This window comes from Capra hircus, chromosome 4 (assembly GCF_001704415.2).
Source record: "Capra hircus breed San Clemente chromosome 4, ASM170441v1, whole genome shotgun sequence".
NCBI classification, from domain to species: Eukaryota; Metazoa; Chordata; class Mammalia; order Artiodactyla; family Bovidae; genus Capra; species Capra hircus.
The window spans coordinates 14,783,241-14,808,023 of NC_030811.1; the positions used below are offsets into that span (position 1 = coordinate 14,783,241).

General features: G+C 50.9%; 1 pseudogene and 3 gene segments (V, D, J or C); all 4 read right to left on the minus strand.

The window, feature by feature from the left end:
* On the minus strand, positions 205–1,897 carry LOC108635830. The segment is given in 2 exon segments: positions 205–1,559; positions 1,645–1,897. Coding segments are annotated over 2 exon segments (390 nt in total).
* On the minus strand, positions 4,742–5,353 carry LOC108635883. The segment is given in 2 exon segments: positions 4,742–5,217; positions 5,305–5,353. Coding segments are annotated over 2 exon segments (525 nt in total).
* LOC108635884 lies at positions 20,631–21,112 on the minus strand (annotated as a pseudogene).
* LOC102183780 lies at positions 21,651–22,837 on the minus strand. The segment is given in 3 exon segments: positions 21,651–21,718; positions 22,233–22,631; positions 22,765–22,837. Coding segments are annotated over 3 exon segments (516 nt in total).

Genomic DNA, 24,783 nt, shown 5'->3' on the forward strand with positions numbered 1-24,783 from the left:
ACTAACACTGTCCCCTTGCACTGCCCCAGAAATCTGGAGCATGGCAGTTCCACAGCGTCCCCATGCAGTCTATGCGTGGAAACCAAGGTTCTCTGCCCAGATTTAATAGTCATAGATGTGTTCATATCAGAAAATATTTCCCTGTTTGCCGATTGGACAGTGTTTTTCTTGCCTTGTTTTTCTAAACCACACACACACGATTAGAAACACACACACCCGCCAGCCATAGTTGATTTATGATTTTTATTTCAAGAGAAAAGAAATGAGTTCATGCAGGAAATATTTAATACTTTGACTTTTAGAAGATTGTGATGAGGGAGATGCTATAAACTTGGGTTAGCTTTTGTTGGTGTTGTTGTTCAGTTGCTAACTCGAGTCCAACTCATTGAAACCCCATGCATTGCAGCGTACCTGGCTCCCCTGTTCTTCACTATCTCCCACAGTTTGCTCAAATTCATGTCTGTTGAGTCGGTGATGCTATCGAACCACCTCTTGCTCTGCCACCCTCTTCTCCTCTTGCTATCAGTCTTTACCAGCATCAGGGTCTAGGTTATTTAGATGCTAAACACAGGCAATGGTGGAGAATACATAGACACACAGCTTGTCTCTCCTCCTCAGGGACAACCAAGGAATTTTGGATGATTAAAAATTAACTGAGGTTGCATTCTCTTTGAGGACCCCAGAGAGCACACTCAAACACACCCACTTAGGGATCATTACAAGGTTCCCTAGGTGATGGGCAAGGACATGACCCAGTTGAGGGAGGAGCAGCAAGGCTGAAGTAGAGAAGGGTGGGAACAAGGGCCAGGAAGGTGGGAGGGTAGGGCCCCACATCTGGGAAGTTGGACAAGAGCAGAGACCACGCAAGGGCCAGTCTGGGGGGGCGGGGGGAACCTTCCATAGCAACAGGCATTTGGTGCCCAGGGAGAGACAAGAGGGTCTAGATCCATCTGATTTCCCAACACCCTTCCCTTCTGGGGGCCTCATATTCAGGCTGATGACTAGGAGTCAGAGCCGGGTAGCATCTTTAGGCTTACGTGGCAGCTAGAGTGAAAAGAGAGAGTGAGGGTGGACACATGTCCATGAGGCCCTATTGTCAGGTCCGTGCCTGGAAGATCAAACATCGCCGGCTATGTTGCCAGTATGTGTCTGTGGGCTCCGAGCTGGCAGGTGCTAGGAGCCTGCAAGGGGCTCCCCAAGTTCCAGGCTGCAGGGCCCTCATCTGCTTTTTTGCACAGAAAGGAGGTGGCTGTGCAGCGCTGTGGAGTAACTGCTGGCACAGAAGTACACAGATGTCTGGGAGCGGTTGGCAGACTTCAGCGTGAGAGGGAAGTCCTCTGTGCTCGGTCTGGAGACGCTGTAGCCCTCGGGCACGTCTCCTTTCACCGTGGTGGGATAGGCAGCTGAGTAATGGATCAGCCTCAGCCCAAGTCCCAGGTCTTGTCGGTAACAGTACATTGAGTTTTGACCCAGATCCTGAGTACATTTCAGTGTTGTGCTCTGTCCTGTCCTCACGACCTGGAATCTGGGGTCCTGAGTGACACCTGCATGGACCGCCCCTGTGGAAGGAGGATCGATGCTGCCGTCACAGCAGACAGACTTAGTGCTGGGACCCCGAAGGGGACCCTGCCCCCCAGGACTCACCTGCCTGCAGGAGACAGAAGACCACACAGCCCAGGAGGCAGGGGCTCATGGCGGAGGCAGGGTGGGCGGAGGGCCCTCTGTGCTGAGTGTGGATGAGAGGGAGAGGGGCTCTCCAGGGAGTCCTTCTGAGATGTCACTGTCCCTGCCAAGCCCCAAGGAAGACCTGTCACTCAGGGGCCACGCCCCTTCACCCGGAGGCTCAAATCAGAAATGAACCTAAGTGAACAGTTCAAAAGAGAGACAACCCATCTAGCTCAATGGACTTAAGCCTATGAGTTGTTGTGTCCTTTCTATAAACAGTTTACAATTTTAAGTGTGTTGTATTCCAGAGATAATTCTTCATTCCTAAGTGTGTGAAGTTATATACAGATTTCTAACTGCAGGGTTAGGGGGTAACTCAGTGCTCCTAAATAGCACATTGTTGAATAGTCAACTACACAACATGCATCAATAAAGTTGATTTTTACATGCCTGAGGAGGGATGTATGTTACATGCTCTGGCTCATTTCGTGCACTAAATCAACAGGCAGAAATATTTTCACCCCTGTGATTTCTAAAGGCCTCAGCTGAAGGCAAAATGTGTCCATCTCTATCTTTACACCTAAGAAATGGTGGAAGAGGCTGGCAGAGATTAGCAAAGGGAATCAGGAAATCCAGGGTCTTCTTATGTGCCAGGACTTCATGCTTACTAAATTCCTAGGCAAGTCTGGAAGTTGTTGGGATGACAAATTTAATGTGTCAATTTGAGTAGGCCACAGATATTTAGTTCAACATTGTTCTGAATATCCCTGTGAGGAAGTCTTGGTGAGAGATAAATATGTGAAAAGTTATCAATAGATTTTAAAATCAGATCAGATGAACATCTTTATTGGTAAGGCAGATGAACTTCCATAATGTAGTAGGTCTCATCCAATGGGATGAAGAAATGAACAGAACAAAACCCCTAAACCTCGCCCAGGTAGGAGAGAAGTATCCAGCTGATGGCCTTCACTAGACTCTCAGTTCTTCTTGCCTAACAGCCTTTGAACTTAAACATCAGCTCTTCTCAGGTCTCTAATAACATGAGCCCAGTACTAGACCTTAGACTTATCACTGTTAACAACTATGTGAGTCAACTCCTTTAAATTATATATATATATATATATATATATATGTATATATAAAAATATATGTTTGTTTGTTTTTTGGGAGAATCATACATTGGGGGCGAGGACCACAGTGACAAAGACAGACGTGAGTCTGATTCCTTGTTCTGATATTTATCTGATTCCTTGTTCTGATATTTACGAAGTATGAGATCTGGGCAAGCCACTTCCCCTCAGATGTGTAAAGAGTTAAAATAACACTTATCTTGCATGACCTTTGGGAGCATTAAAACATATCAAGACATGAATGTTTGGGAAAGGCTATCTGCTCTACCAGGACTTGGGCCTGCTGGCTGGCAGTTGATGCCCTCACACCACATCCTGAGCTGGGGCAAGAGTGTTTCTGTCCCAGAGGCACCTGATCAGGCAGGGCTGTGTCTTGGCTGCTGGCACAGAGATGCGCAGCTGAGTATTTCAGCCCCAGGGAGTTCGAGCTTAGCTCAAAGCGAGTGTCACTGAGCTGGTGGCCTGAGAATCGCCCTGATAGGTTAGCTTCTCCTCTCACATTCTGTTGAAATCCTGAGCAAAGAACTGGGGGCCCTGGCCCAGGGCCTGTTGGTACCAGTACACAGAGCGGTGTCCAGACTCAGGGGAACATCTCAGCGTCAGCTGCTGCTTTCTCGATTTGATCAAGTATTTGGGAGTATGGGTGACTTCAGAATGGACCAGGCCTATTGGGGTGGAGACAAGGAAGCTGAGGGCAGAGCACAGGGAAGCCTCCTGCTGTAGCCCTCTTCACCAGGCTTCTATCTCAGGGAGGTAGACATCTCAGAAGCTCCCACACTGTGTCCAGGACTCACCTGCTCCCAGGAGGCAGAGAGTCACACAGCAGAGGAGCCTGGAGCCCATGGCAGCATCAGGAACCCAGGACTGCTGCTGGCTGGGGGAGGGACTCCTGGGTGAGTGGTGTAGAGTGCTGGCCCTCCTGTTCCCTGATTGGAGCATTTGCCTATGACGTCACTGCTCTGTGCCTCTGCAGGCTGCCCTGTCCACTGCACTCCTTGCCAGCACCAAAGGTGAGCCCTCTATGCCCTTCCTGCCCTTCACAGACCCTGAGCAAGGGGTGGGTGTGAAGGGTGCACCATCCCCATGTGCCCAGTGCCCACAGCATACCTTGTTGTCCTCCGCCGGCCGCTGCCTGACACGCAGCCAGGCACTCTCCTGGCTGGCAATCACCAGGCCATCAGCTGCCAATCACCCAGCCCTCACCAGCCACCCCAACCCTTTCACCTCCACTTCCCTTGCAGCTCCTGGAGAGTGTCTCCTGGGCACATCCTGAGGATCCAGGCACATCCCCACTTTCCTGGGCAGTGAGGAGTCTGTACTGGTTCCATGGGTCCTGGAACCTCAGGAACTCAGGGAACTCAAACCTGCTTCCTGATGCAGGCATGTAGCCAAGGTTCCTTAAAGCTGCCCTCCCCAGGGTGACTCTCCACCCCTCCCAGGACGCCCTGCTTACTGTGGGCCCACAGTGCCTCCTAGTGGCCAATGGTCCACAGTCTCTTGGATCTGTGCCTTCTGTCTAAAGCAGGAATGTCAATACCCTGAACACACACACACACACACACACACACACACACACACACACACTTGTTCTACTGTCTTCCCAAACTGGCTGCCTTAAGATTGGTCTTCAAATTCCCTCTTAGCCTCTGGAGGTAAAAGACTGCAGAAACCAACATTTCCATAAGAAGAACATAATTGCGCTGACAGTAGTATGCTAAGGTGCAATCACAGAGGCCTTCCTACAGACACTCTGCTGAGCTCAGGCGAATACAGCCTGGGACACTGCATTCCTCGTTCCTTCGGATTAATCAGATCCAGATATTTCTAGATTTTCTATAAATTATTACTAATACTAAGTAATGGATTTGTATACAAATATTATATATATTAACCCAATTATTTTTAATGTTATAAAACTTTGAAATAAAAAAAACCACCCGCCCACTCTATTTAACGTCGATGTAGCTGGGCGTGATATGAGACACACACTCAGCGTCACACTGCAGGCATGTGGCCCTGGAATCCAAGGCTCCGGGTGTGAGAAGCCTGCAAGGGGCTCTCCTCCTTCCAGGCTGCAGGGCTTCCCTCATCTTTTTGCACAGAGAGGAGGTGGCCGTGCAGCGCTGTGGATAACCGCAGGAGCAGAAGTACACAGATGTCTGGGAGGCGTTGGCGGACTCCAGCGTGAGAGGGAAGTTCTCTGTGCTTGGTCTGGAGACGCTGTAGCCCTCGGGCACGGCTCCTTTCTCCGTGGCGGGAGGGATAACTGAGTAATGGATCAGCCTCAGCCCGTGTCCCGGGTCTTGTCGGTACCAGTACATATAGCTAAAGCTCAGATCCTGAGTGCATCTCAGTGTCGCGCTCTCTCCTGTCCTCACCACCTGGAATCCGGGGTCCTGAGTGACACCAGCATGGACCGCCCCTGTGGAGAAGGAGAGCCGATGCTGCAGTCACAGCACAGAGGCTTAGTGCTGGGACCCCGAAGGGGACCCTGCCCCCCAGGACTCACCTGCCTGCAGGAGACAGAAGACCACACAGCCCAGGAGGCAGGGGCTCATGGCGGGGGTGGGGCGGGCGGAGGGCCCCCTGGTCTGAGTGTGGATGAGAGAGGAGAAGGGTTCTCCAGGGAGTCCTTCTGAGATGTCACTGTCCTTGCCAGGCCCCAGAGCCAACCTGTCACTCAGGGGGCCACGCCCCTTCCCCCAGGGCTCAAATCAGAAATGAACCTGAGAGATAAATTCGCAGCCCAGAGCCCCATCTATATCAATGGACATAAGCCCTACAAGTTGATGTAACTCTTCTGTAAAACTGATTAAATTTTGTGTGTGTTCTAGTCCAGAGATAATTCACATTGATACATATATTACTTCTATTTATCTGCATATATCTGTAGTTTAAATTTTGTGGAAATCATTCTGTCTTCTTGTTGCCCTGTTTAATTCGTGTGTCCCAGTAGGACTTCATGGTTCCATTTCTGTATAACAGACCTCAGTCCTGAGATTGTCCCTCCACCTACCATGTTTCTCCAGGACTCTATTCCCAAACTCATTGCAGGCTCATCAACATTTGAGAAATCTGTTTGGTCTATTTCTAACTGAGTCACTGACAGACGGTCTGCCAGCCAAATGTGGGTACAGCTTCTTCATGTTCCCAGGAAGCCCTGCTTCCCATGTCGGTGCAGGGGAGGGAGCAAGCAGACCCTCCTCAAGACTGTGACCCACCTCTCTAGGTGGAGAGAAGCTGGGTGCCCAGCACAGGATGATGTATTGGCACAAAGGAATTCAGAAGTAGGAGGGACGTGGAGGGAGGTGTAGACGCCCGGGTAAATAAAAAATGTTCTGTTTTTATTTGAGACATTCCTCCCATGGGAATATCTCAGAAGCTCCCACACTGTGTCCAGGACTCACCTGCTCCCAAAAGGCAGAGTCACACAGCAGAGGAGCCTGGAGCCAATGGCAGCATCAGGAACCTAAGACTACTGCTAGCTGGGGGCGGGCCTCCTGGGGTGAGTGATGTAGAGTACTGATCCTCCTGCTTCCCTGATTGGAGCATTTGCCTATGACATCACTGCTCTGTGTCTCTGCAGGCTGCCCTTATCCACTGGACCCCTTGGCAGGACCCAGGGCTGGCTGGCTCCTCTATGCCCTTCCCTGTCCTGCACAGCCCCTCAGCAAAGGGTGGGTGTGAGGTGAGCACTGTCCCCATATCCCCATATCCCCATATGCCCATCACATGGCTTTTTCTTCTCTTCCTGTCTCTGCCTGAGGCTCATCACCCCTCCCTCACCAGACACACTCATCCCTCACCCTCCACTCCCCATGCTGCTCCAGGAGAAGATCCCCTGGGCACATCCCGAGGCTCAAGGCAAGTCTCCACTCCCCTGGGCAGTGAGGAGTCTGTGCTGGGTCCATGTGTGTCCCTGGACCACTCAGGGAACTCAAACCTGCTCCCTGATGCAGGCATGTAGCCAAGGTTCCCCTAAGCTGCCCTCCCCAGGGTGACTCTCACCCCCTCCCAGCACACCCTGCTTACCATGCGCCCACAGTGCCTCCTAGTGGCCCATGGTCTCATAGATCTGTGCCCTCCATCAAAACAAGAATACAAATTCCCTACACTCCACACTTTCAACCCCTACACACACACACACACACACACACACACACACACACACACACACCCTTCACATGCTGCCTTCCCAGCATGGCTGAATTAAGATTGATCATCCAGTCTAGTCTTAGCCTGTGGAGGTAAAACACTGTATGATCAGACATTTCTACTAAGAAGGAAATAATTCCTGCACCACTCCAATGACAATAATTAGCTAAAATGGAGCAATATGGGCAATAAAAATAAGCGCTCCATGATCTCAAGTGAAGCCAGCCTGGACTCCTGTATTCCAGACCTCCTTGTGATTAAGCAGATCCATATATTTCCAGATTTCATATTTAAATTAAGCATTACCAAATTCTAGCAGGTGTATTTTATGAAGAGGTTTTATGTATATTAACCTATTTATTTTCTATGAACTTGTAAAATGTTCATATAATAAGATACCATGGAGGAAATATTTTGACTTTGAGAAGACTTCTCTGAGGGAAATGGCAGAAACCTGGTCCAGGTTAACTGAGATGCTAAGAAGGAGGGGAGTGAAGGAGAACACACACATCCAGCCTGTCTCTCCTCCTAGGAATGGACTCCCAAGGGACTTTGGCTGGTTTCCGATTAACTGACGTTGTTTTCTCTTTGATGACCCCAAGAGATTGCTCAAACACGACCACTTACGTGTGGTTACAAAGTTCCTTGTGTCATGGGAATGCACATGGCCCAGATGAGGGCAGAGCAGTGTGTCTGGAGCAGAGAGGGCAGGGGAGCTGAGGCCAAGGCAGTAAAGGAGAAAAGACCCGCCCCTCTGGACGGCAAGAGCAGGGAGCACTTGAGAGCTAGGCTGTGGGAGAAACTTCCAGACAGACAGCAATGAGGTGCTGCGGAGACACCTGAGGGTCTAGATATATCTGATTTACTAATGTTCTTCCCTTCCGGAGGTCTGAGGCTGATGAGGAAGAGTCAGAACTAGTCAGAACTGGATGCATTCCAAACTGCATCCAGGGAGGATGCAGAGGAAAGACAGAACCTGATGGTGGACACGTGTCCCGAGTCCCTGGGGTCAGACGCAGGCCTGTCCAGGTCACACAGCAGGGTCACAGAGCTGGCACGTGGTCCCCAGGGCTCTGAGGCTCCCGGTGCTAGGAGCCTGCACGTGGGCCCCTTGTCTTTTTGCACAGAGAGCAGGTGGCCGTGCAGCTCCGTGGAGTAACTGCTGGCACAGAAGTACACGGATGTCTGGGAGGGGTTGGCGGACTCCAGCATGAGAGGAAAGTTCTCTTTGCTTGATCTGAAGACGCTGTACCCGTCGGGCATGTCTCCTTTCTCTGTGGTCGGAGGCCCACGTGAGTAATGGATCAGCCTCAACCCATTTCCCGGGTCTTGTCGGTACCAGTACATAGAATTATGATCCAGATTCTGAGTACATTTCAGTGTCACCCTCTGTCCTGTCCTCACAACCTGGAATCTGGGGACCTGAGTGACACCAGAATGGACCGCCCCTGTATAAGGAGGACCGTTGCTGCAGTCACAGCAGACAGGCTTAGTGCTGGCACCTGGAAGGGGACCCTGCCCCCTAGGACTCACCTGCCTGCAGGAGACAGAAGACCACACAGCCCAGGAGGCAGGGGCTCATGGCGGGGGCGGGGCGGGCAGAGGGCCCTCTGGGCTGAGTGTGGATGAGAGGGAGAGGGGCTCTCCAGGGAGTCCTTCTGAGATGTCACTGTCCCTGCCAGGCCCCAGAGCCGACCTGTCACTCAGGAGGCCACTCCCCTTCTCCCGGAGGCTCAAATCAGAAATGAACCTGACTGACTGAACAGGTCACAACACGGAGACCCATCCAGATCACCAGACACAAGCCTCACACACATTGCTGTAACCTTTCTGTAAATGTTAACGATTTTTTCCGTAAACGTTAAAGTGATTAAATGATTTCTATGTTCTAGTCCAGAGAGAAGTCTTCATTAACATGTATATTACTTGTGTTTATCTATATATTTCTGGAGTTTTGAATCCTGGGGAATCCTTCCGGCGTCCTGCTGCCCTTTATGATATGTGTCCCAGGAGCACTTCAAGCAGAGAAGCAATGGCACCCCACTCCAGTACTCTTGCCTGGAAAATCCCAGGGAGGGGGGAGCCTGGTGGGCTGTCGTCTATGGGGTCTCTCAGAGTCAGACTCGACAGAAGCGACTTAGCAGCAGCAGCAGCAGCACTTCAAGCCTCCGTTTCCGCAACACTGCCCGCAGTCCTGAGACTGTCCCTCCACCTACCATGTGTCTCCAGGTGTCTGCTCCCAACCTCATCGCAGGCTCATCAACATTTGAGGAATTTGTTTGGTCTGTTTCTAATCAATTCACTGACAAATGGTCCACCACTGAAACGCAGGTATAGCTCCTTCATGTTCACAGCAGCCCGTGAATCCCATGCTGTGGGGAGGGAGCAGGCACAGGCCCCTCCACCCAGTGATCCACCTTTCTGGGTGGAAAGAAGCTAGGTGCCCAGCACAGGATGACGTTTTGGCTCAAAGGAACCCTGATGTAGGAGGGACACGGAAGGAGGTGCAGACGCCAGGGTAATGAAAAATGCTCAGTTTTTATTTCAGATATTCCTCCCATTGGAATACCTCCTTGTGAAGTGTGGCTGCCATTCATTGAGTTATACTTCATATCACAGAGCCCCAAACTGTATCTTGTTACACATACACATAACACAATTCGTACATGTAATTTGCTCTGTACACAGTTCCATGAGCGAAGGGACCACGGGTGTTGAAAACACACATGAGCCGGAATGCTAGCTGTAACACTTATGAAGTATGAGATCTGGGCAACTCAAGCCCCCTCAGATGTACAAACAGTTAAAGTGATACTTATCTTGATGACCTTGCTGCTAAGTCACGTCAGTTGTGTTCAACTCTGTGGGATCCCATAGACAGGGGCCCACCAGGCTCCCTTCCCTGGGATTCTCCAGGCAAGCATACTGGAGTGGGTTTCCATTTCCTTCTCCAGTGCATGGAAGTGAAAAGTGAAAGTGAAGTTGCTCAGTCCTGTCCAATTCTTCCTGACCCCATGGACTGTAGCCTGCCAGGCTCCTCCGTCCATGAGATTTCCCAGGGAAGAGTATTGGAGTGAGGTGCCATTGCCTTCTCCGCTTGATGACGTTAGTGAGCACTAAAACATATCAAGAAGTAAATGTCTGGGAAAGTCTCTCGCTCTACCAGACACTGGGCCTGGCAGGCTGGCAGCTGACACACGGGCACCACTTCCTGAGCTGGGGCAGGAGTGTTTCTGTCCCAGAGGCACCTGATCATGGAGGGCTGTGTCTTTGCTGCTGGCACAGAGATACACAGCTGAGTCCGTCAGCTCCAAGGAAGTCAAGTTCAGCTCAGAGCGAGAGTCACTGAACTGGTTTTCTGAGAATCGATCTGGTATGTTTCCTTTCTCATTTACTTCCCTGTTGTAATACTGAATGAGGAATTGGGGGCCCTGCCCCAGGGCCTGTTGATACCAGGATACATAGCGGTGTCCAAACTCAGGGGAACATCTCAGCGTCAGTTGCTGCTTCTTTGATTTGATCAGGTACTTGGGGGTCTGGGTGACTCCAGAATCCACCAGGCCTGTTGGGGAAGATCAGAGAAAGCTGAGAGCAGAGCACAGGGAAGCCTCCTGCTGCAGCCCTCTTCACCAGGCTTCTATCTCAGGGAGGCAAAGACATCTCAGAAACTCCCACACTGTGTCCAGGACTCACCTGCTCCCAGGAGGCAGACAGTCACACAGCAGAGGAGCCTGGAGCCCATGGCAGCATCAGGAACCCAGGATTGCTGCTGGCTGGGTGCAGGCTCCTGGAGTGAGTGGTGTAAAGTGCTGACCCTCCTGCTTCCCTGATTGGAGCATTTGCCTATGACGTCACTGCTTGTGTCTCTGCTGGCTGCTTTTATCCACTGGGCCCCTTGTGTGACTGGGGTTGACTCCTCTATGCCCTTCCCTGTCCTGAACAGCCCCTCAGCAAAGGGTGAGTATGAAGAGTGCACCCTTCCCATGTCTCCATATGTCCACAATATGGCTTGTTCTCCCCTCTGCTCCTTCCTGACACTCGTCACCAAGCCTTCAGCAGCCGCCCGAACCCCTCACCCTCCACTTCCCATGCAGGGCCCCCCTGAGTACATCCCGAAGCTCCAGGCACATCCCCGCTTCCCTGGCACTGAGGAGTCTGTGCTGGCTCCATGTGTCCCAGGACCACTCAGGGAACTCAAGCCTGTTCCCTGACACAGGCGTGTAGTTAAGGTTCCCTAAAGCTGCTGGGAGAAATATCAATAACCTCAGATATGCAGATGGCACCACCCTTACGGCAGAAAGTGAAGAGGAACTAAAAAGCCTCTTGATGAAAAGAAAGGGGAGAGTGAAAAAGTTGGCTTAAAACTCAACATTCAGAAAACGAACATCATGGCATCTGGTCCCATCACTTCACGGGAAATAGATGGGGAAACAGTGGAAACAGTGGCAGACTTTATTTTGGGGGGCTCCAAAATCACTGCAGATGGTGATTGCAGCCATGAAATTAAAAGACGCTTACTCCTTGGAAGAAAAGTTATGACCAACCTAGATAGCATATTGAAAAGCAGACATTACTTTGCCAACAAAGGTCCATCTAGTCAAGGCTATGGTTTTTCCAGTGGTCATGTATGGATGTGAGAGTTGGACTGTGAAGAAAGCTGAGTGCCAAAGAATTGATGCTTTTGAACTGTGGTGCTGGAGAAGACTCTTGAGAGTCCCTTGGACTGCAAGGAGATCCAACCAGTCCATTCTGAAGGAGATCAGCCCTGGGATTTCTTTGGAGGGAATGATGCTGAAGTTGAAACTCCAGTACTTTGGCCACCTCGTGCAAACAGTTGACTCACTGGAAAAGACTCTGAGGGTGGGGGGGATTGGGGGCAGGAGGAGAAGGGAACGACAGAGGATGAAATGGCTGGATGGCATCACTGACTCTATGGACGGTGACTCTGAGTGAACTCCGGGAGTTGGTGACAGACAGGGAGGCCTGGCGTGCTGCAATTCATGAGGTCGCAAAGAGTTGGACACGACAGAGCGACTAAACTGAACTGAACTGAAAGCTGCCCTCTCCTGAGTGACCCTCAACCCCTCCCAGCACACCCTAGTTATATGGGCCCACAGTACCTCCTAGCTGCCTTTCTCTAAAGCAAGGGTACAATAACCCCACAACCTGAACACATACACACACACACACACACACACACACACACACACACACACATACACATACACACACACACACATTCTATTGTTCTACTGCCTTCCCATCCTGGCTGAATTAGGGTTGACCTTCAAATCTACTCTTAGCATCTCAAATTTGAAGACTCAATGATCTGACATTCTTGCTCAGAAGGAAAGAACTGCTGCACCACCGCAATGATGGTAGTTAGCTAAGAGGGAAATATATGGCCATAAAATAAACACTCTGAGGATCTCACGTGATCTGCCTGGAAACCTGTATTCCATACCTACCTCTGATTAATCAGATGCATGTATTTCCACATTTCCTATAAATTAAGCATTACCAAATTCTAGTTAATACATTTTATAAAGAGCTTCTATATATATGAACTCAGATATTTCTGCACTTATAAGATCTTGATATAATGGGACGATGGAAGATATATTTTGACTTTGAGAAGATTTTGATGAGGGAGGTGGTGCCAAGTTGGCCGAGGTTAGGTGAGATGCTGAGGAAGTCGGGGGTGGGAGGATGTACATAAAAAGCCAGTCACTCCTTCAGATGGACTCACATGAGATTCGGATAATTGATAACTAACTGAAGCTGATTTCTCTTTGATGACTCCAGACAGCTTGCTCAAAGCAGACCATGTGCAGAGGGTACTTTAAAAGCTTCCGTGTGGCTTGGGAAGGGACATGACCCGGATGAGGGAGTAGCAGCATGGGTGTGCTAGAGGGGGCCAGGGAGGTGAGGCGAGGGACATCCTGCCCACCCAAGAAAGGTGGGCAAGAGCGGAGACCACGTGAGAGCCAGTCTGGGAGAGTCTTCCAGAGAGACAGCATTGACGTGAGACAAGGGGATGTGTTTTCATCTAATTTACCAGCCACCTTCCCTCCTGGAGGTTTCAGGCTCAGGTGAGGACTAACAGAGCTGGAGAAGCATCTTCTTGGTTCACAGGGAGGATGCAGGGAAAAGACATAGATGGATGGTGAACATATGTCTCGGGGTCCCTGGACTGAGATTTGGGTCAACCTATTCCACACACCCAGGGTCACCCTGCAGGCACATGACCTGTGAAACCCTGAGACTCCAAGGGCTAGGAGCCTTTAAGAGGACCTCTGACTTCCAGGCTGCAGGGCGTCATCTGTCTTTTTGCACAGACAGGAGATGGCTGTGCAGCGCCATGGAGTAACTGCTGGCACAGAAGTACACAGATGTCTGGGAGCGGCTGGCGGACTCCAGCGTGAGAGGGAAGTTCTCTTTGCTTGATCTGGAGACTCTGTACCCGTCGGGCACATCTCCTTTCTCTGTGCTGGGAGGCCCAGCTGAGTAATGGATCAGCCTCAGCCCATGTCCCAGGTCTTGTCGGTACCAGTACATGGGGTCATGACCCAGGTCCTGAGTACATGTCAGTGTTGCGTTCTGTCCTGTCCTCACCACCTGGAATCTGGGGGCCTGAGTGACACCAGCATGGACCACCCTTGTGGAGAAGGAGGACCGATGCTGCCGTCACAGTGGACATGCTTAATGCTGGGACCCCCGAAGGGGAACCTGCCCCCCAGGACTCACCTGCCTGCAGGAGACAGAAGAGCACACAGCCCAGGAGGCAGGGGCTCATGGCGGGGGCGGGGCGGGCGGAGGGCCCTCTGGTCTCAGTGTGGATGAGAGGGAGAGGGGCTCTCCAGGGAGTCCTTCTGAGATGTCACTGTCCCTGCCAGGCCCCACAGCCAACCTGTCACTCAGGGGCCACGCCCGTTCCCCCGGAGGCTCAAATCTGAAATGAACCTAAGTGAACAGTCCACAGCACAGACAACCATTCAGATCACCGGACTCAAGTGCACATGTTGCTGTAAACTTTCTGTAAATGCTAAAGTTTTTCTGTAGATGTTAACTGATTAAATATTTTGTATGATCTAGTCCAGACATAAGTCTTCATTAACATGTATATTACTTGTATTTATCTACATATATCTGAAGTTTTGCATCCTGGGGAAATCCTTCTTGCATCCTACTGCCCTTTATGATTTGTGTCCCAAGAGCACTTCAAGCAGAGAAGGCAATGGCACCCCACGCCAGTGTTCTTGCCTGGAAAATCCCAGGGATGGGGGAGCCTGGTGGGCTGCCGTCTATTGGGGACACACAGAGTCAGACTTGACAGAAGCGACTTAGCAGCAGCAGCAGCAGCACTTCAAGCTTCCGTTTCCACAACATTAAACGCAGTCCTGAGATTGTCCCTCCTCATACCATGTTTCTCCAGGTCTCTGCTCCCAAACTCATCGCAGGCTCATCAACATTTGAGGAATCTGTTTGGTAAATTTCTAATCAAGTCACTGACAGATGGTCTGCCGGCCAAACATAGATACAGCTTCTTCATGTTCACCGGAGGCCCTGCTTCGCATGTCGGTGCCCCACATGCCAGGTGCCAGGAAGGAAGCAAGCAGAGCCCCCTCAAGACTGTGCCCCAGCTCTCTTGGTAGAGAGAAGCTGGGTGCCCAGCACAGGAATATTGTATTGGCACAAAGGAATTCAGTTGTAGGAGGGACGTGGAGGGAGGTGCAGACTCCAGGGTAAATGAAAAATGCTGTTTTTGAGACATTCTTGCCATGAGAATATCTCAGAAGCTCCCACACTGTGTCCAGGCCTCACCTGCTCCCAGGAGGCAGAGAGTCAAACAGCAGAGGAGCTTGGAGCCCATGGCAGCATCAGGAACCCAAGACTACTGCTGGCTGGGGGCGGGCCTCCTGGGGTGAGTGATGTAGAGTACTGATGCTCCTGCTTTCCTGGTTGGAGCATTTGCCTATGATGTGACTGCTCTGTGTCTCTGCCCCTGTCCACTGGACCCCTTGGCAGGACCCAGGGCTGGCTCCTCTATGCCCTTCCCTGTCCTGCACAGCCCTTCAGCTAAGGGTGGGTGTGAGGTGAGCACTGTCCCCAGGTCCCCATATGCCCATCACATGGCTTTTTCTTCCCTTCCTGTCCCTGCCAGACACTCATCACCCAGCCCTCACCAGCCACACTAATCCCCTCACCCTCCGCTTCCCATGGTGCTCCAGGAGAGAATCCCCTGGGCACATTCTGAGGCTCCAGGCAAGTCTCCACTCCCCTGGGCAGTGAGGAGTCAGTGCTGGGTCCATGTGTCCCTGGATCACTCAGGGAACTCAAACCTGCTTTCTGATGCAAGCATGTAGCCAAGCTTCCCCTAAGCTGCCCTCTCCAGGGTGACTCTCAGCCCCTCCCAGCACACCCTGCTTACCATGCGCCCACAGTGCCTCCTAGCGGACCATGGTCTCATGGATCTGTGCCTTCCAGCAAAACAAGAATACAAATTCCCCACACTCCACACTTTCAACCCCTACTCACACACACACACACACACACACACGACACACACACACACACACACACACACACACACCCTTCACATGCTGCCTTCCCAACATGGCCGAATTAGGGTTGATCTTCCAGTCTAGTCTTAGCCTGTGGAGGTAAAACACTGTATGATCAGACATTTCTACTAAGAAGGAATAAATCCTGCACCACTCCAAAGACAAAATGGAATAATACGGGCAATAAAAATAAGCGCTCCATGATCTCAAATGAAACCAGGCTGGACACCTGTATTCCAGCCCTCCTTCTGATTAATCATGTCTTTATATTTCCAGATTTCATATTTAAATTAAGCATTACCAAATTCTAGCAGGTGTATTTTATGAAAAGGTTTTATTTTATTTTCTATGAACTTGTAAAATCTTGATATAATAAGATACCATGGAGGAAATATTTTGACTTTGAGAAGATCTCTCTGAGGGAAATGGTAGAAACTTGGTCCAGGTTAATTGAGATGCTAAGAAAGAGGGGAGGGAAGGGAGAACACACACCCAGCCTGTCTCTCCTCCTGGGAATGTACTCCCAAGGGACTTTGGCTGGTTTCCAATTAACTGAAGTTTTTTTCTCTTTGATGACCCCAAGAGCTTGGTCAAACACGACCACTTAGGCATGGTACAATGTTCCTTGTGTCATAGAAAGGGACATGGGCCAGATGAGGGCAGAGCAGTGTGTCTGGAGCAGAGAGGGCAGGGGAGCCGAGGCCAAGGCAGTAAAGGAGGAAAGACCCGCCCCTCTGGACGGCAAGAGCAGGGAGCACTTGAGAGCTAGGCTGCGGGAGAAACTTCCAGACAGACAGCAATGTGGTGCTGCGGAGAGACAAGAGGGTCTAGATATATCTAATTTACTAATATTCTTCCCTTCCGGAGGTCTTAGGCTGATGAGGAAGAGTCAGAACTAGTCAGAACTGGATGCATTCCGAACTGCATCCAGGGAGGATGCAAAAGAAAGACAGAGCCTGATGGTGGACACGTGTCCCTGAGTCCCTGGGGTCAGATGCAGGCCTGTCCAGGTCACACAGCATGGTCACAGAGCTGGCACGTGGTCCTCAGGGCTCTGAGGCTCCCGGTGCTAGGAGCCTGCACGTGGGACCCTGTCTTTTTGCACAGAGAGCAGGTGTCTGTGCAGCGCCGTGGAGTAACTGCTGGCACAGAAGTACACGGATGTCTGGGAGGGGTTGGCAGACTCCAGCGTGAGAGGAAAGTTCTCTTTGCTTGATCTGGAGACGCTGTACCCGTCGGGCACGTCTCCTCTCTCCGTGCTGGGAGGGCCACGTGAGTAATGGATCAGCCTCAACCCATGCCCCGGGTCTTGTCGGTACCAGTACATAGAGTTATGACCCAGATCCTGAGTACATTTCAGTGTCACGTTCTGCCCTGTCCTCACGACCTGGAATCTGGGGTCCTGAGTGACACCAGCACGGACCGCCCCTGTGGCGATGGAGGACCGATGCTGCTGTCACAGCGCAGAGGCTTAGTGCTGGGACCCCGAAGGGGACCCTGCCGCCCAGGACTCACCTGCCTGCAGGAGACAGAAGACCACACAGCCCAGGAGGCAGGGGCTCATGGAGGGGGCGGGGCGGGTGGGGGCCCTCTGGGTGAGTGTGGATGAGAGGGAGAGGGGCTCTCCAGGGAGTCCTTCTGAGATGTCACTGTCCTTGCCAGGCTCCAGAGCCAACCTGTCACTCAGGGGCCACGCCCCTTCCCCCGGAGGCTCAATTCAGAAATGAACCTGGGTGAACAGTTTACATATGACCGACCTAGGCAGCATATTGAAAAGCAGAGACATCACATTACTAACAAAGGTCTGTCTAGTCAAATTATGGTTTCTCCAGTAGTCATGTATTGATGTGAGAGTTGGACTATATAAGAATTGATGCTTTTGAATTGTGGTTTTCTAGAAGACTCTTGAGTGTCACTTGGACTGTAAGGAGATCCAAGCAGTCCATCCTAAAGGAAATCAGTCCTGAATATTCATTCGAAGGGCTGATGCTGAGGCTGAAACTCCAATACTTTGGCCACCTGATGCGAAGAACTGACTTATTTGAAAAGACCCTGATGCTGGGCAGGATTGAAGGCAGGAGGAGAAGAGGACCACTGAGGATGAGATGTTTGGATGGCATCACCATCTCAATGGATATGCATTTGGGTAAACTCTGGGAGTTAGTGATGGACAGGGAGGCTGGAGTGCTGCAGTCCAAGGGGTCGCATAGTCAGACCTGCCTATCAACTTGACTCGGCCATGGGTATTTAGCTTTATTTTTCTGGACACTCCTAAGGAAGTGTTTTTGGAAAAGTTAACATGTGAATAGGTATATGTTAATAATAGATTAGATTAACGTTTTATTTCAAAAACAGATGACCCTCCATAACGTAGGTGGGCTTCATGAAACAGGAGAAGAGAGGAATAGACAAAAACGCTGATCCTCGCCCAAGTAAGAGAGAATTGTCAGCCGATGGGCTTCACACTGGACCATTAGTTCTGCTTTTGAACTTGGACATCAGCTCTCCCTCAGTCTCTTTTAGCACCAGACCAGCTTGCAGCTTTTGGACTTACCAGCCTTAACTATGTGAACCAATTGCTTCTAAACTGTATGAGTATATGTATGTATGTGTGTCTGTATTATTTATTCTTTGTGGGGGACAGTTTTATGGGGGCAAAGACCACAAGTGATGAGGACAGACTTGAACCAAATTCTTTGCTCTGTAAGTAATGAAACATAAGATCTGGGCCAGTCAGTTTCGCTCAGATGTATAAACATGTAAAATAATACTACCTAGCATGATGTTTGGAAGGATTAAAACACAGCAGAGGAAGAACGTCTGGGAGAGTCTACCGGATCTATGGAGGCCTGACAGGAAGGCAGTCACCCTCACAGCCACTTCCTGAGCTGCGGCAGGAGTGTTTTTGTCCCAGAGGCCCCTGATCATGCAGGGCTGTGTCTTGGCTGCTGGCGCAGAGATACACAGCTGAGTCCCTCAGTTCCAAGGAAGTCAAGTTCAGCTCAGAGCTAGAGTCACTGAACTGCTCTCCTGAGAATCGATCCGGAAGGTTCGTTTCTCCCCTCACGTCCTGGTTGTAATATTCAACGAGGAACTGGGGGCCCTGGCCAAGGGCCTGTTGGTACCAGTACACAGAGAGGTGTCCAGAGACAGGGGAGCATCTCAGGGTCCCTTGCTGTCCTCTTGCTTTAATCAGGTATCTTGGGGTTTGGGTGACTCCAGAATCCACAAGGCCTGTGGGGGAAGAAGACTGGGGCTGAGAAAGAACGTGGGAGAGAACCCGATGATGCCTTGGATTCAGGCAGAGTCAGGCTAGGAACACGGGTTCCCCCTGTTCCAAGGCCCCACCTGCTGCCAGGAGACACAGAGCCACACAGCAGATGGGGCCGCAGCCCATGGCATGAGGGGCAGAGCGGGCAGGCGTCTCCTTGCTCAGAGCTCTGCTCTCTGAGAGCTGGGGTTCTGGGCCTCCTTCCTCTGACTGGAGGTGAGGCAGTGACGTCACTGCTCTGATGTCATTGCCTCTGCTGGTTCCCAGGAATCTGACCTCTCATTCCAGGTCACTGATCCAGGAACCCTGCTCTGTCCTGCAGAGTCTCTTAGATGACCTGTGAGCTGGACTGCTGGTCTAGGCGAGGCTGGCTTTATGCCCGACGCCCTTCCCCAGGGCTCCTTCGCTTTCCTCTTCGGGCAGGTGTTGCTCTTCTCTGTTGCTCTTTCCTGCCCCCTCCCAGCTCCATGCCCTTCACTTTTGCTGCAACCTCAGGGCTCCCTCAGCTCTGCATTGTTCAAGTTCATGGCTCCCAGCGGGGACAGCAAGCCTACAAATTAGTGTCTGTGCCGTTAAGGCTTCTAGAGATAAAAACAGCAAATAAAGCCTTCTCTTAAGCCTCCTGGTCCCAGGCACTAGCACTGTCCCCTTGCTCTGCCCCAGAAACTTCCGGAGTATGGCAGTTCCATAGCGTCCCCATGTGGTCTATGCGTGGAAACCAAGATTGTCTGCCCAGATTTACTAGTCATGGATGTGTTCATATTAGAAAATATTTCACTGTTGGCCGATTGCACTGTTTTTGCTTGCTTTGTTTTTCTAAAGAACACACACACGATTAGAAACACACACCAGCCAGCCATAGCAGACTTATGCTTTTGAATTTCAAGAGAAAAGAAATGAGTTCATGCAGAAAATATTTAATACTTTGACTTTTAGAAGATTGTCATGAGGGAGATGCTACAAACTTGGGTTAGCTTTTGTTGGTGGTGGTGTTGTTCAGTTGCTAACTCGAGTCCAACTCATTGAAACCCCATGCATTGCAGCGTACCAGGCTCCCCTGTTCTTCACTATCTCCCACAGTTTGCTCAAATTCATGTCTGTTGAGTCAGTGACACTATCTAACCACCTCTTGCTCTGCCAGCCAGTTCTCCTCTTGCTTTCAGTCTTTCGCAGCATCAGGTTCTCGGCTATTTAGTTGCTAAAGACAGGCAATGGTTGAGAATACATAGAAACACAGCTTGTCTCTCCTCCTCAGGGACAACCAAGACATTTTAATGATTAATAATTAACTGAGGTTGCATTCTCTTTGAGGACCCCAGAGAGCACACTCAAACATGCCTACTTAGGGATCATTACAAGGTTCCCTGGGTGATGGGCAAGGACATGACCCAGTTGAGGGAGGAGCAGCAAGGCTGAAGTAGAGAAGGGTGGGAACGAGAGCCAGGAAGGTGGGAGGGTAGGGCCCCACATCTGGGGAAGTTGGACAAGAGCAGAGACGATACATGGGCCAGCCTGAAAGGGAACCTTCCATAGTGACAGGCATGTGGTGCCCGGGGAGAGACAAGAGGGTCTCGATGTATCTGATTTCCCAGAACCGTCCCTCCTGGGGGCCTCATATTCAGACTGATGACTAGGAGTCAGAGCTGAGTAGCATCTTTAGGCTCACGTGGCAGCTGCAGTGACAAGGCAGAGAGTGAGGGTGGGCACATGTCCAAGAGGCCCTGCTGTCAGGTCCGTGCCAGGAAGATCAAACATCGCTATGCTGCCAGGATGTGTCTGTGGGCTCCAAATGTGCAGGTGCTAGGAGCCTGCAAGGGGCTCCCCAAGTTCCAGGCTGCAGGGCCCTCATCTGCTTTTTCGCACAGAAAGGAGGTGGCCGTGCAGCACCCTGGAGTAACTGCTGGCACAGAAGTACACAGATGTCTGGGAGCGGTTGGCAGACTTCAGCGTGAGAGGGAAGTCCTCTGTGCTTGGTCTGGAGATGCTGTAGCCCTCCGGGCACGTCTCCTTTCTCCGTGCTGGGATAGGCAGTTGAGTAGTGGATCAGCCTCAGCCCGTGTCCCGGGTCTAGTCGGTACCAGTACACAGAGTTATGACCCAGATCCTGAGTACATGTCACTGTCTCCCTCTGTCCTGTCCTCACCACCTGGAGTCTGGGGTCCTGAGAGACACCAGCATGGACCGCCCCTGGGGAGAAGGAGGACCGATGCTGCAGTCACAGCAGACATGCTTGGTGCTGGCACCCCGACAGGGACCCTGCCCCCCAGGACTCACCTGCTTGCAGACAAAAGACAGAAGACCACACAGCCCAGGAGGCCGGGGCTCATGGCGGGGCCGGGGCGGGCAGAGGGCCCTCTGGATGAGTGTGGATGAGAGGAAGAGGGGCTCTCCAGGGAGTCCTTCTGAGTTGTCAGAGTCCCAGCCAGGCCCTAGGGAAAGCCTATCACTCAGGGGCCACGCCCCTTCCCCCAGAGACTCAAATCAGAAATGAACCTGAGTGAACTGTTCACACCCCAGAGACCTCTCCAGGACAAGGGACATAAGCCTCACATGTTGTAACCTTTCATAAATGTTAAACTGATTAAATGTTTTGTATGTTTTAGTCCAGAGATAATTCTTGAGTAACATGTATATTATTTTTATTTATCTACACATTTCCCCAGTTTTCAATCCTGGAGAATCCTTCTCACGTCATCCTGACCTTTATGATATGTGTCCCAAGAGCACTTCAAGGCTCCATTTCTGCAACACTGCCCGCAGTCCTGAGACTGTCCCTCCACCTACCGTGTTTCTCCAGGTGTCTGCTCCCAACCTCATCAGAGGCTCATCAACATTTGAGGAATTCTTTGGTCAGTGTCTAATCAATTAACTGACAGACAGTCCACCAGTCAAACGCAGGTACAGCTCCTTCATGTTCACAGCAGCCCATGATTCTGGTGTTGGGGGAAAGGGAGCAAGCAGAGGCCCCTCAGGCCAGTGACCCACGTTTCTGGGTGGAGATAAGCTGGGTGCCCAGCACAGGATGATGTATTGGCACAAAGGAATACCGACTTAAGAGGGACATGGAAGGAGGTGCAGACTCCAAGGTAATGAAAATTGCTGTTTTTATTTGAGACACCCTCCCATGGGAATACCTCCTTGTGAAGTGTGGCTGCCATTCAATGAGTAGCAATTCATATCATAGAGCCCCAAATTGTATCTTGTTACACACAACACAACACGCGTATGTAATTTGCTCTGTACAGAGACAGTTCCTTAGCGAAGGTACCATGGTGTTGAGGGCAGACTTGAGCTGAAATCCTAGCTTTAACAGTTATGAACTATGAGATCTGGGCAACTCACAACCCCTTAGATGTACAACCAGTTAATATAATATTTATTTTGATGACCTTTGTGAGCATTAAAACGTACCAAGAAGTGAACATCTGGGAAAGTCTATTGCTCTACCAGAGACTGGGCTTGGCAGGCTGGCAGCTGACACATGGGTGCCACTTCCTGAGCTGCAGCAGGAGTGTTTTTGTCCCAGAGGCACCTGATCATGCACGGCTGTGTCTTGCCTGCTGGCACAGAGATATACGGCTGAGTCTGTCAGCTCCAAGGGGGTCAAGCTCAGCTCAGAGCGAGCGTCACTGAATTGTTTTCCTGAGAATCGATCTGATATGTTTTCTTTTTGATAAATTTCCCCATCATAATACTGAACAAGGAACTGGGGGCCCTGGCCCAGGGCCTGCTGATACCAGTACACAGAGCGGTGTCCAGATTTAGGGGAACATCTCAGAGTCACTTGCTCCTTTCTTGATTTGATCAGGTATTTGGGGGTCTGGGTGACTTCAGACTCCACCAGGCCTGTTGGGGAGCAGACAGAAGGAAGCTGAGGGCAGAGCACAGGGAAGCCTCCTGCTGCAGCCCTCATTAGCAGGCTTGTATCTCAGAGAGGAAAAGACATCTCAGAAGCTCCCACACTGTGTCCAGGACTCACCTGCTCCCAGGAGGAAGAGACTCACACAGCAGAGGAACCTAGAGGCCATGGCAGCATCAGGAACCCAGGACTGCTGCTGGCTGGGGGCAGGATGCCTGGGGTGAGTGGTGTAAAGTGTTGACTCTCCTTTTCTCTGATTGGAGCATTTGCCTATGACATCACTGCTCTGTGTCTTTGCAGGTTGCCCTTGTCCCCTGGACTGCTTGGCAGAACCCAGGGCTGGCTCCTCTATGCCCTTCCCTGTTCTGACAGCCCTCAGCAAAGAGTAGGTGTGAGGTGAGTTTCATCCCCTGGTCCATATGCCCACAAATTGCCTTGTTTTGCTCTGTCTGACCCTGCCAGACACTCATCACCCAGCCCTCACCAGATACCTCAACGTCTCACGTTCCCTTCTCATGCTGCTCCAGAAGATGGCCCCCTGGGCACATCCTGAAGCTCCATGTAGGTACTCACTCCCCTAGGCTGTGAGGAGTCTGTGCTGGCTCTGTGTGCACTCAGGGACTCAGGGAAACCCACTCAAGACCACTCAGGGAACTCAAACCCGCTCCCAGATGCAAGCATGTAGCCAAGGTTCCCTTAAGCTTCCTTATCCAGGGTGACTCTCAACCCGGCCTGGGACCCTGCTTACCGTGGAAACACAGTGCCTCCTCGTGGTTGAAGGTCCACGGTCTCATGGATTGGTAGCCTCTGTTTAAACAAGGGTACACAAACCCCAAACCCGGGATACATACACACCCACACACAATAACACACACACACACACACACACACACACACACACATACACCCAAACACACACACATGTTCTACTGCCTTCCTAGCCTGGCTGATTAGGGTTTATCTTCAATCCACTCTTAGCCTCTGGAGGTAGAAGACTGTAAGATGTTTCCGTTTTACTAAAAAGGAAATAGTTCCTTCACTGCTACAATGATGGCAGTTAGCTATAGATGGAAATATATGATCATAAAATAAATACTCAGAGATCTCAAGTGAATTAGCCTGCAAACATGTATTTAAAACTACTTCCGACTAATCAGCAGCATATATTTTCAGAGTTCCTGTTTAAATTAAGCATTATCAAATTCTAGATAATACTTTTTAAAAAGAAGTTTTATAAATCTGGACTCAATTATTTCTGCGCTTCTAAAATCACAATATAATGGGGGCGATGTAGGATATATTTTGACTTTCAAAGATTTTGATAAAGGTGCTAGGTGGTGCCAACCTGGCATAGGTTAGGTGAGATGCTAAGGATGTTGGGGGGCAGGGGGTTGTGTGTCGAGAACACACAAAGACAGTCTTTCCTCCTTCAGATGGGTTCACGTGAGTTTTTGGATGATTTATAATTAACTCAAGTTTGCTCCTCTTTGATGACTCCATATATCTTGCTTAAAACAGACCACATGGAGTGGCCACTTTAAAAGTCTCCATGTGACTTGGGAAGGGACCTGAGCCAGATGAGGGAGGAGCTTGTGGCTGTGGTAGAGAGGGCCAGGGAGCTGATGCAGGGAGGTGGAGAGAGGAATGGCCTGCTCGCCTGGGAAAGCTGGACAAGAGCAGAGACCAGGTGAGAGCCAGGCTGGGGGAGAACCTTCCAGAAAGATAGAAATGAGCTGCCTGAGGTGAGACAAGAGTGTCTAGATGTATCTAATTTACAAACCACCTTCCTCCTAGGTCTCAGGCTCAGGTGATGACTAGGAGTCAGAGCTGGAGAAGCATCTTCCTGGTTCACAGGGAGGATGCAGAGGAAAGACAGAGATCAATGGAGGACACATGGCCCCAAGGCCCGGGAGTGAGGCTCAGGCCAACTGAGTCCACACACCCAGGGTCACACTGCAGGCACGTGGTCTGCAAACTCTGAGGCTTCCAAAGCTGGGAGCCTGCGCGGGGCCCTCATCTGTCTTATTGCCCAGAGAGGAGGTGGCCATGCAGGGCCGTGGAGTAACCGCTGGCGCAGAAGTACACAGATGTCTGGGAGCACTTGGAGGACTCCAGCATGAGAGGGAAGTTCTCTTTGCT